This window comes from Corvus moneduloides, chromosome 5 (genome assembly GCF_009650955.1).
Source record: "Corvus moneduloides isolate bCorMon1 chromosome 5, bCorMon1.pri, whole genome shotgun sequence".
Taxonomy (NCBI): Eukaryota; Metazoa; Chordata; class Aves; order Passeriformes; family Corvidae; genus Corvus; species Corvus moneduloides.
The window spans coordinates 37,475,701-37,489,218 of NC_045480.1; the positions used below are offsets into that span (position 1 = coordinate 37,475,701).

Consider the following 13,518-nt stretch of genomic DNA (forward strand, 5'->3'; position numbering starts at 1 on the left):
GATGCTGGTTTGTCTGGGGATAATTCAGAATAAGGTCCTCATCAGGTCAATATCTATACTGAACTCTCCTAAGACGGTAAACAAAATATGTATTCACTTTTCTCACTCAAGTCTGAGATGACGGATCTGATTCACAGATAAACTGCCTGGGATAAAAACTGCAGAAATATGAAAGGTACACAACTGCTGTCACAGAGATGCAAAACCTGCTGATATCCTATAATCCAAAATCAAAATGGAAATTGTCTTGAGATCATCTGCAGACATTGTCCTGCATCTGATTCAGTTCAGTGTTGCATTAAAATCTGCATGGTGCAATTCAGCAGCTCCATGGAGTGGAGGGCTTTGTGCATAACTGGATCAGATTGGAACATGTGCCCATGAAGTCCTGTATCTTGACCTCAAGGCTGGAACTGGACCTGAAAAGCAAGCTGTCATTGCGCTGTAAACCTGATGCCATCTACAGGATGTGGAGGAATTCTTTGGTACCATTTTATAAAGGTTTGCTTAGCAGGAAGCTGACAAATTTGCAAGGGCCACATTGTGGTACATGCTGCATTCCTGGCTGAGAAAATGGATTGTTGGAAAGTCAGGGACTCTGCATGTCTTGATTTCTGGCATAGACTAAACAGACATTATTATAATTTATAATCAGGATTTAGAACAGAATTTGCTATTTGCACAAACCTCAATTAAAGCTCAAGTAACATTGCAATAGGCTGAAAACAACTGGAGAACCCTCTATTTTTTAAAATCAGAATTAAAAAATCTTAGCAAATTGGAGAAGTGAAGTAAAGAAAGGAAAAAAAGATAAAATTCCAAACGTGCAGATACAAAATATCACACTGATTTACAGGTAATGAAGACAGATCACCCTTTTGGACATGGCACTTGAAATAGATATAAAGATAAATGCCTTGCCTTTACACATGTAAAATCAGAATTACAAGAGGAGGATGATGAACACTTGGCTAGATACCAGTTCTGCAGAAAATGATGTGGAGGTTACACCAGAGCACAAGCCTGGCATGAATCAATACTGTCAAGGAAATGTAAACAGGAACGTAGTCTGAGAGAGGCAGAGTCACCCATCTATTCTGCCAGGCAATGGTAAGGCTTTGGCTGGTGCTGTACGCTCTCAGGATGGAAACAGTCCACAGAGGAGCAAAGGTAATCATCAGAGATCTAGGAAACATTATATATTAAGAGAGACTGAAGAAAAGAACATAATTTACTTGAAAATGAACACCGAACTTATCTGACATGTCCTCAAGTACTTAAAAGGTCTGCTCCCATTGTACAGTGTACATGATTTAAAATTTGAAGGGGTTAAAGCCGTGGCAGGAAAGTTTCTGATTGACTATTGTAAGAACAGTACTGAAACATTGGCTGTATTCACAAATTTCTTTCCCATCTCCTCCTTTTTCATGCTTCCAGAACACATTGCATTAGCAGCCTAATTTTTTCAGAGTGGAAGCCAGAAAAATCTCATCACCTCAGGGCTACACCAAGATAGCTGGACAATCAGAATTATGCCATGCAGAGTCAAAAAAATCAGAAGGTATATATTGGCAGGTGAAGATGCTTCTATGTCATGCTTAGTTGATCACTGCCTCTGAAAAAAAGAACCATGGGCACTGGAGGAAAAGCACTGTGATACAGGTGGAGCTCCTGCAGACTCTGCAGACCCTGCAGACCAAGGGGTGAACGACACACACATTCCACCCAACCCCAGCTGCTTAAACTGGACAGATGCTAAAGAGTATTAATAAACCTGGGCCAATGAGCATATCTGGAACTTGCATCAATGTACAGATTTGAAAGTGGTTTGGCTGAGTGATCCCATAAAATTTATTGGTCCAGTCTTTGTTCTTTCTTCTGTTGGAAGCAACTGCAGCACTAGATTGAGGTTTTAGACAGAAATAGATAATTCTTTAATAAACCACAACAACAAAGTGGATGCAGAGGTCACTCACAAATTTATGCTGACAAACACTATAAAATGGAAGAGAAGGGTGTTGGTTTCCTCTTTCTTAGAACCAATAGGTGTCAGCAAATTCTGCATGAAAGTTCTAGAGAAAATGGCTTAAAAACATATAATTAAGAATAGAAATAATTGCTTTAAAAAGGTGATTTATTTTTCTTTATGGAAAACTGTTAAGATGTGATTCTATAATTTTAAAGCTAAGCCATCTGTATCAACAGTATGGTGATAGTTTTAAATAGCTCACCTGTATGTACTGAGCAACATATCTCTGTCTTCTTCTTGGCCACCATCCTAGTCTTTTTTATGTGGGGACATATTAAAATCATGCCCAGAAGCTACTTAATTTTATAATTACTGGTAGTTTTGGTGACCTATTCTATGAATCTGCCCCAGCATATGGGCATATAGACAGTCAAGCTCCAAAGTTAATACTTGTGAAGTAGCAGGCTAACAGCTCTAGAAGCATTACATTCAAGATGTTTACATTTTTATACTGAATATGATGCCCCAAGTATTAAATAAAATTGGAAATACAAGTTCAGGCATTAGGAACAAAATTAGTACACTTTTGTCTTGGGTGGCATGAGCCACTATGACCATTTCAGTGAAAAGTTGTGTATCAAATCTGAATCTACCCAATTCAACAAGCATGGAGAACTTGATTAGTGATTGATTTCCTTGATTGAAAAATAAATTAAATCAGCAGCAGATTTTTTATCCTTGTTGATGTTTTTGGGGGGTTTGTTTTGTTGTTTTGTTGTTTTGTTGTTTTGTTTTGTTTTTTTGGTTTTTTTTTGTTTTTTCCTTACAAGTTACACTCTATAGAGAGTTCTCTTCTGCACTGGTCCTCAGAGAAAGTGTACTGGCTGTACAGAACTTCTACACTGAAATCCTATCAAAGGCAGGAGAAAATGATTCAAAATGAGCAACTACATACTCACAAATTCTGTGTTAGTGTCGGCATTTTTCATTGAAAAAAATTCTGAGATTTCAAAGAGCCATGGGTGGATGACAATTTGTAAAAGCTATTTTTATATACACTATTGTTATCTCCACTAACAGTCTTTTACAGACCATAGCTTGTGAAAACAATAAATCAAGACTGTAACTTACACAAACTCACACCGGTTGGAGACTGCTTCACTGTAGAATAATGTCTTTGCATAAAACATTCCTCTAGCACAGTTCAAAACAGAAGATTATACCCAGGCTTTAAAAAAATAGATGATTGTTTCTGGTTGTGAGAGGTTTTATGAATATGTTTATAGGCAGAAATCAGCCATAAAAGACATAGACTATAAAGCATTGGGAGCTATAGAACAGAAATCATTGTCCAAAGCACTTTCTGAACTTCAGAAAATGATAATAAAATTGTAAAAGTACTTGTCAGATTTGAAATGCAGTCTTAGCAAAGACTTTCTTTGCACCAACATGTTGTAAAAAGTATGTATTTAAATACTGAAAGTAAGGAGCTGCAGAAAAAGAGTATTTCTGAGAGGGCATCAAATTCAAATAAAAGAGCATCCTGATGATAGTTTGCAAAATAATAATGTGATTTTAGATATGCAATTCAACAGAAAATGACAAGTAACCTTCCACTCTTACACACAACTAACTACATTAGGGTCATAAATTACATTCAAGGTTGAGAGCCTGTGATGCAAAGGAAAAGAAAAATGTACCGATCACCCAATTTTATCCCTTGAGCATGTCCAAAATTTTACCCAAAAGTACATCCATTAAACATAAGTGGCTCCTACTACTGTGAGAGCCTTGGGATGGTGGAGTGATTCTATTTCTATATTATAAATAGGAAACTGAGTATAGGTGTTGGGGAAGATGAAACAGGAAAGCCTTATAAATATGATTGCCTGACAAAAGATTTTGGGAATATGAAAACTACAGGCGACATCGAAATGAAAGCCACTTTTGAAATACCAAATCTTAGTTACTGAACAACTGGAAAACAATGGTATGGCCGACTGAAGGTAATCCCCTCTTGATTGAACAATACCCTCTGCTTGCAGGCAGGTCCAAGGGTCAGAGCAGACCCTACTAGCTCAGCAGAAGGGGTCCAAAGAGTAGTTTTTAGAAGTTAAGATGTAACACTCTATGGTAATATAAGAACTCTTATAGGCTGTATGTAAATGCTATAGGATTTGTATCTTGTATTAGATTGGTTAGTGACAATTAGAATATTCAGTACAGAAGATGATTTATTGTATTGTAACCAGGACTTCGCGATTCCACTCTTACACACTCTTACTACTTCTTCTTCACTCTCATTCCTCTCTTACTCTTTGCACACTCTTACACTCTCTCTCTTTCTCCTTACTTACTCGCTTACTCTCTTGGGCCTGCTCAGAGCTGCCAGCTGCAGCTCTAAGCAGTGCCCCTATACCCACGCCCTTTGCAATAAACCGCATGTTCCAAGATCTGCTTATAGAGATCTCTCGTCACCGACCGTCTGTCTCTGTCCGTCCCGACCGTCCGACCCACCCTGAACCTACATATAGGAACTAAAATGTCAGATGTTACAAAGTTGTTTCTACTTGCTTGAATAGCTCAGTATTTGCAAAACCACTGTCCTAGTCCTTTGCTAGAGTTACATGACTCTCCAGCTTTGTCTCACTTCAGCAAGGTCTGGAGATCACAGCTCTACACTGGAAGGCAAAGAACTCTTGGAGAGTAGGGAGTGGCCACACACCAAAACATTTCTAACTTCCTCAGATAGGTGCTAGGAGTCTTGGCACCCAGTAAATAGCACAACACTTCTCTCGTTGGTTAAATTTTCCGTCTTGAGTTGCAATTCAATAGCAACGTTGTTAGGTCTCACCTGCGCCTTTCTCTCCTTCCTGCATCATAAAGTTACACCATCATAAAACTGCTCTAAGGAGCTCTGGAGCCCCTTCCAAATAGTTTTTTGAGTTGAACTGATGTTTTCTTGTCTCATTCTCATTCATGCTGGCATGAATGGACACTGATGCCAGTTTTCAGATCAGGCATGTGATAACATGAATTGATGTAATGTAAGTGCTGCCAGGAAATAAAGAGCAGTCATCCCCATCGGGCCTGAGCATATCAAACCTCCACTTTGAACTTCCACAGAGCTTTTAGCTCAGACAGGCTATTAAATCATATAAACTGACATGCTGTATATCACAGTCCATTATAGTAACAAGGTTATCCTATTAGTTTAAGTGGCGATTGCTTGGGTTAGGCAAACTCCACTTGGAGACCAGAGTGCCTGCACCATGGAAACACCCACAGAGGAGCATGCTCTTATGTCCCAAATCTACATGTCCTGTAAGGGCATGCTCTCAAACCTGTGCCGTGACTGAGGAACAAATCAGCAGGAGATGGTAAGCCAAGATGACCCTTGCCACAAAGCAGATAAACATCTCTGGTCCTCCCTGCTTATGGACTAGAAGAAAATGTCCCAAGTCATCTCCAATTCTGCTGAATGATCACTCATCCTGGGATCAAGACAGTGAGCATCATCGTGACATGATCATGATTCCACAATTGTCTGATCATTTCCCACCATGCGTTAAGAACACCAATTTGAGTTTGCACAACCCTGGATGCAGCAGAGGAAAATAGCATGAAGCACCCTTCAGAGTATATTCGGGTAATTGTACACAAATTGCCAGACAAAAATCACTACAGTCACTGTGATGATCTGCAACTGTAACAGATCAGTTGAATGCAATATAAAACTTCTGTTGTTTCTGTGGCACACGAAAAAGGGTAGTCAAGGAGCTCACAGACTTAGTGTCTGGATGAGAAGGGAACCTTATTAGGGGAGAAGTCCAGCTTCCATGCCTATACAGATTCAATATATCCTGAAAAATATTCCCACAGATCTTTCCAAAAAATTGCTACTCTTAAAAGCTACACGAGATCCAATTATGGAATAGTTGTTAAACTTTCCTATACGCTACAATGGGCATAGAAAAATATCCAATAATTCACATGGGAGTTTTGACTGAAAATACATTTTATATGGCTGTAGTTTGGTTCAGTGAAACCTATGGGAAATTCGGTGTGGCCAATGACAAACTATATGTGAACCAAAGTGATAAAATTTGTGGATGAATGCTGCCTGATCCAAGTGCAGTTACGAATTTGTCATGTGACTCCCCAGTTAGTGCTAGTACATCATCTGTACCTGAATTTGACACTGGAAGATTTTGAGAGTGTTTTACAGTCCTAAAGTCATGAACATCAAGCCAAATCTTGGTGTAAAGCTACTTGTTGTGAATAACCGCAGAGGGCCTGACAATGGGTGAGAGTGTACATCAGAAAAACCTCAGACCTGCAGTGAAGCTCCAAGTCCTGTCACAGCAAAAGATGGAGATGCCACCCCAAGTGGCACTGCAGGTATAGGAACAATAAACCATGACTACACGCACACCACAAATGGATGAGAACGTCAAGAGGGATTTTAAACTGGAAGACTGTTGAGATAGATGGCATTCAATGGGAGAGTACCTGGTCAAAACTGACCACAGTGGAATACAATTTAAAAAAATTAAAACATGGGAAAAGATCAATTCCAGAACACTAGCTGAGCTGGCACTGGAGCTTAGTAAGCCCCGTGCTCCTGTCATACCACAAGCCTACCTGCCAGCACTTCTGTTGGTTGTGTCGGCTGCGAACACGCTGCTGGTGTCTGCTGCAGCAGTGCTTTGATCGTGTGCAGACGGAAAGCAGATGTACCATGCAGATGATACAACAACTGCTCTTAGGTCTTCTGTAGTTTGATCTGGTTTTACGTCCATTATTTCTTAGGCTGATGTGACCTTTTCTACTTCACACATATACTGTGTTGGCATTTTAAGTGAGGGGAAGAACTCATCAGCACACTTTTTGGATCATGTATCCATTATTTACTGGTGTTTACTAAAAATGCTGGCAATTTTCCAGTTCATTAGGGATCATCTCAGATCTGACTCTGCTGGCAAGAAATAAAACTATTACGATACCAACAGTAAAATATTTAACCTAAATAAAAAAAAAATTCTCCCTACTGCTTACAAAATAGTAGCATAATAATTATGGTGCTGGCTGAAGCAATTTCTAGTTTCAGTGTCTATGTACTTAAAGGAAAACTGTTCTATATCTTTAATTCCATAGAAGCTGTCTTGGTCAATTAAGTTACTGATAGGTAAAATGGTTTGCAATGTTTACTGTATTTGTTGTAAGGAAGGTATTAAAAACCTGAGGTCTCAGCAGAGAAGGCCCTAGGAGAGAAGCAGTACTGACTTTGAATCAGAAAACAATTTCTCCCCTAAGCAAAATTCATACTGATTGTTTAAAACATTTCTATTCCCATTTGCCAGAGAGTACTTTGAAGCAAGTATATTGTCCTAGCTCAGTCCTGCTGGCACGTGTGGGGACAGACAGGATGGTTCCATGCACAATGCTGCTTTTCCAGCTGCATCTCTCTGATGTGCATCCTGTTATGGGGAAAACAAAGGAAGACTCACTGATTTGTGTAAGCACTGGGAAGCCTTTCCACCTGACAACTACTCAGATTACAAGAGATTTATAGGCTGCATTGTCCTATATGTTGTTCCTTAAGAAGCCATTTATCTACCTGTGTCTTAAGCTGGCAGGGCAAGGTGGGTATCCACTGCTGCCATGCTGACGGGAACAGCAGTTCATGCAAAAGCACCACACTGTTCTGTACTGCACAAAACCTCCTCTTTCTGGAAATTTTCCTATGAGTGATCCCTCATCAGGCCTCTTGTCTTTGAGACAAGATACTACAAGATGCATACTACAAACGGCAAATGTGAAACAGCTGGTAGGCAATGCTGTAGCTTTGCTGGCAATAGAGAAGTTCTACTTATACACAAACTTTGAATGCTGAACCAAGTTATACAATGGTTACTTTCAGTAAGTGCCAAGGAACTACAACTGCTCAGAGCACCAAGAAGACTTAGAGCAATGAAAGCTTTAGCAACTCTGGAGTGTTATGTGATTGCACTAGCTGCATCTATGTTGTGGAGTGATGTAGCAGGGCATCTCGCCCCTCACAAGAGCTTATCTGTTGCTTGTTAGCTGGTGAAATAACTCAGGGCATCTTGTCCCTCACAAGAGCTTGCTAACTGATGAAATAACTCAATCAGGACAGCTTGTCTTGTAGTGAGTTATTTTGGTGCCATGAAAGTAATGCTTCCAGCTGTCAATAGATATCTTGCTGTAGAAATCTTGCTGAGATGTGGAAAGATAAGCTGAAATTTCTGACTGACAGTTCACTTTACAAACTACAAAAGCTACACCAAACCATCACAAAGCAGAAATCTTCTGCATGTTCCTTGGAAATATGTGAGGCTTTCCTCCCAAAGCTGGGATGCCTGCTTTGTGGTTACTCTCCTGGGAGCTGAGTGAAAGGACTCTGTACACTATCGTTATTTTAACGGTAAATTACATTGACTCCTAATCTATACCAGTTCTTTGCTAGCTTTGATAAAGGTACCACAATATTGTGCACTATTTTATGTAATCTACTAGTTCTTTTTGTTTTATGCTGTGTAGTAAGTAACTATGTTTAAAGCCTTTTGTCTGTTATTGCCGGTCTATTCAATAAATAACTCATTTTATAATAAACCTGTTCTGCCATCCTTAGAACTTGCAGGCCAGAGCGATTTTAGGTGCGGGCCACCTAAATTTAAGCTGCTGCCAAAAATCTGAGGCTAAGGCAGGGCTTGCCTGAAGCTCCCACTCGATCAGTAACAAGTGGTCACACTGGCACCTGATGTAAAGTACTTCATCGGCACTTACACTAATGCAAGATGAAGACTGCATGGAGATAACTAGAAAGGAACAAGTAGAATAGTGAAAATAAGCCCACAAATGTCACAGTTACCTACTCCTCCCTCTACAGAGCTGGTCATTCCCTGGATATTAGGGTCAACTTCTGCATGAATTAGATTCATTACTTCAAAACAGTGCAGAGTCTGGGTCAGAGACACAGTTCTTCTGTTGCTATTGTTTCCAGGTTTTGCTTTGGGAAGGGGAATATGCTGACGTTTCAAACCGCCATAACCTAAAGTGCGGAGGTTCAGCCAGGGCTAGTGAGTGTCAGAGCCTGCCCCGCTGGCAGGCCTGCTAGGATGTGCCTGCGTGAGAGACCTGGAGACTTTCCCACATTAGAACCATGTCTGTCTGTCTGTCTGTCCTTTCTCTTTTGATAAGGATTAATCCTAGATGATCCTTACATGAGAATAATTATAAGAAAAGATAAGAAAAAAGGATGTACCTTTGTGAAAAGGAGATCATTCCTGTGAATGAGATGATCTCTACAATGCTGGGATCAGAGGCTGTCTTATCTAAAACTATTTACAAATCATCTTGACACTGTTCAGATTTGACAGCTCTATGTTTAAGTTACAGCACTGCATATACAGCAGCCATATCACCAGTTATAAACAAAGCATCTGCTGGCATAATGTGGACTCAACTGCTGATGCATATATAGCATCAATCTCTAGCAAATAAAACATTAAATAAAGTTTCTGTGAAATAAACAGAATACCTGTAATTGCAATCACTTCTTGTTCGATGCCAATACTTTACTACAAGTGTGTGCCTGTTTCTTTTATGTACAATCACTGAGCCAGGTTGTGTTTCCAGGCACAGCTTGTGAATTCTGCAAATTGTTGCCTCGATCTTTTTCCTAGTTTTCAGGTTTTATAAACGTGTAGAAAAGCTGTTTTTTTCTATTACCCTTCATTAGCAGAAAGTGGCCTACATGGAAATGTCTGGGCTTGGATTCTGCTACAGTTACATTTTTTGCTTGCCCTTCTTCATGTTCCCACTCTCCCCTTTATCGCTACTTACTCAAAGGGGTCGCTGGGATCAGCTCTCTGGAGCTCTGGAGGAATCGGTATTCTTTTGTAGTACATTTCCCAGTCAAAAGCTCCTCGCATGGCATCCCCCGCCTGTGCCTCGTAGCCAAAGTGATTGTGGTCAATGACATCGATCATAGGACACACGATGGTTTTGTGGTTAAGTGCAATCTGGTCTGAAAAATGAAAGTAGAAAATAGGAAACGGCATGTCTAGTCAAGCCATCTATCATATTACTGCAAAGTGAATCCCACAGGTTTCTGATGTTTGAAGATTGTTTGCTTTGTGCCCTATGGCTCCCCCCTCCCCCCCATAATTTCATTTTTCAAATCTGTATCAAACCCTTATTTAAAGTAGAATTAATGCAGTTGGGCAATGATTAGAAGTATTTATGGTTTTTTAAAGGGAAGTATATCCCTGTGAGACCCATAGGAGTCCAGTCAACTGTATCTCTCTCACACTGCTACTCTGAGCTGTCCCCAGTCTGTCAGAACGGAACAAGCCAGCAAGAAAATGGTAAAAATACACCTTCATCTGTGGGGAGTGTGTATGGGAAGCCCTTGCGAGAGAGATTTATTCCTAAATGTGAATCTCGGCCCTTGCAACCATTCAGTCACTGTTCCTGTGGCTGTAGTGTGCATCAGCTTTGAGATCAAATGTTTCAAATTAAAGGGAAACTCCAACACAAAGAGCAAAACAGAGCTTGTGTCCTTTTTTTTGTAGCAATCTTTGAGTTATAAAGAAGGCTCCACAGTATTATTCTTACCTGCTTTCTAAAGAAAGGAGTTTAGTTTTGCTTTTAAAAAAAATAAAATTAGAAATGTGAGGCTAAATCAAATTCCCATCTCTAGCATAAGCTCAGGTGGGCCTGAGTCTGCTTTGGTGAATCCTATTGCTTAATCCCATAAAGCTCCTCTGAAAAGAAAGACATGTAAAGAAGATAGGCCAACATCAAGAACTAGGCAGAAGACTAATGGTTTGAAATGAGGAAGTACAGAGAAAACCTGTAGCTGTGTTGACATGAAAGGACAGTAAAAAAACTACCTATGAACCCTTGAAAAAAATGAAAATCTTAAAATTCCAAGTATAATAAAGCTTTTTCTCTGAATGGCAGCTTAGATCCTTTATATTATTTAGTACATTTTAGGGCCTATGGGGCAAACTTGTTTTTTGGTTTTGTTGCTTAGATTTCACTGATGCTTGATAATACCCTAAAAATAATCAGAGGGCTGAGTGTGGCTTGAACACTTAGATAAGAAGGCAGGTGGTACTGGTATAATGATTAATAATAGAGATTCTGCTTCCATGCTTCTGAGGGACTGCAATTAAGAAAAAAAGATTATTTTCACAAAACATCTGAATCTTTATATTTATTCTCAGTAGCTTAAGTTTAGAAACACTGTCCAAATCAGGGATCAATGCTGCTAGTGAGAAATTACTGTGACTGGAAGTTCAGCAGGTTTTTACATCCTTGTCCTTTAATAGTGAAATAAATTTAAAGCACAGGCTCCCACAAAATTCTAGGAAACTCATCCCAGAGATAATGGCTGCGTTACTGTTGCTATTGCCAAATATAATTACATTCACTGGCACACTGTATAGTGTTATCTGTGATCATTATATAAAGTCACTTTTACATAATCTCTTTCCTGTGATGGCCCTCCTAATAGTTACAGGGCTTATAACAATCTGTCTCTGAACCCCCCTTCTAAACTGATTGGAGGAGAGAAACTAAATGGGATTGATTTGTCTGGAACAGGTCAAAGGTAGACTCATAATGCTTTAGTATCCTTCTCTTCATCTTTAAAAGCTGCAGTCTTTAAATACACTGAAGGATTTGAAGCTCCAAGTCTCATGCAGAGTTGGTCAGAGGGAAATTTATTTGAGCAATTCTCAAGCTCAAGCCCAGTCTTAATTTCTGCAACTCTCAAGAATTCTGCAAGTATGATGATGTTTACCTGCCTGTTTTAGTGTGTTTCTGCAGAACTTCTCAGTCCCCAAAATGTTTTAGAGATAAGGAACCACAGGAAGATCTTGATTTCTTATGAAACCATGGTGTTTGTAGTTGTGCACACCAAAAGACAGAGTAACCAAACTTGCAGCCTCAATGTTTCTTTCAGTATGCCTAAAATAATGAATTTTACATACATACTACTTAGGCTTAAATGTATCCCCAATATGAATTTAGGAAACAGAAAGAAAAGGCTGTAGGGCTAGCTTACATTTCACAAGTGTGGTGGTATCACATGCCAGTATGCAAACATGCTGCTGCCTTTATCAGCCACTGCTCTTTCCTCCACCTGCTCCTAATGCCAGACACTGAAAGCCACAGCAGAAATGCTTTACAGTTTCTCTTCCACTGCCTTTACTCCTCATCCCCTTACAGATTCCTACTGGTTTAAAAATATCCATGCATTATTTCAGTGCATAAAGACTTCAGTTAAAGGGAAGAACAAAGAGATAAGCATCACTGTACATTCAAAAATCTTGCATATTTGAGGGAAAGCATGGGAACAAGAGGGAACATGGCTCAGAGCTCTCTCCCTAGCAATTTTAACCAATATATACATACATATTTCAATTCAGCACTTTTTGGATCAAGCAGAGTAAGCATATATGGCAATAAACAGAAGTTTTCAATATGGATGAGTCACTGTCTCAGAAATGCAGGTTTTATCTTTATGACAAAGAGGTACCCCTTTAATTTCAGGTGCTTGTTTCAAATTGGGCTGGATAAAGTAACAATGCCAAATTGCAAATAGTCTTATTTTTGTAATTTTTCAATGCAAATATTTTTATTGTTCTCCTTAAATATGTGATCACAGATAGTGACAACATTTGAGTAACTCAGCAAATTATCTCTTGTTTTCTGAGTTTCCATAAGTAGTTGTGCCCTCAGTTTCCTCACTGTCAAGCAATACATCATATACATGTTGTGAAGATGGATAACAAGAAGATGTTTTGATAAGTTGTTAAGCATAACTTGATCATGATACATTTTTAATTCTTGGTCAGGAAAGGAATCTGTTTCAACAAACCCAGTTATTGTAGCCTATGTTACTGCTGATCTACTGTCCACCTCTCCTCTTACTACTCCTGCAGCAACATTAGCAGAAGGAAAAGGTGCCTGCACCTTTCCTGTTTGCCACTCAGTTTCTTAACTGCAATAATTGTGTCTTCACACTGCACTAAACTGTCAAGTGCTGGAGCCCAAGTCACATCTTTCCTTCTGCTGAGGAGTGACAACAAACAGCTGTGTTTGCCAACCTTTTTACATCACTACAGCTGCCTACACAGTGAGCATAAGTCAAAACTCTCTAGTATCTCAGAGTGTCGTAAGAGCCCATTTAAGCTAAAGAAATAAACTAAATAAAACTTAAAGAAAATAAGGGCATTTTACACCCATTTTTAAGAAAACATGTCCTGGGGTGACTTTATGATGTGTATCCCATGTCGCTGCTTTATGCCCAGAAATAAACTTTGTGCCTTTCTATGCCTCTAAACTGAGCAAAACTTTTTCAAAGCAGTTTGCAGCTTGTTCAAGGTCACACAGAGATAGCAGGGGAGTGAGGAGGCACCCAGCTTGCTGCTTTCCAGTGAGTTTTTGGCCAGTTTTTTTCCGTTTCCTTTTTTCCGGAGAGAGGCTGAGAGTTGAACTTTGCTTTTCCTTCC

General features: G+C 39.5%; 1 protein-coding gene across 1 annotated transcript in view; it reads right to left on the bottom strand.

The window, feature by feature from the left end:
• Positions 1 to 13,518, bottom strand: part of GALNTL6 (polypeptide N-acetylgalactosaminyltransferase like 6) — a 445,447-nt gene that overhangs the window by 64,075 nt on the left and 367,854 nt on the right. The window contains exon 6 of the mRNA XM_032110017.1: positions 9,839 to 10,022. Within this exon, the coding sequence (XP_031965908.1) occupies positions 9,839 to 10,022 (184 nt within the window). The remainder of the gene's footprint in view (positions 1 to 9,838; positions 10,023 to 13,518) is intronic.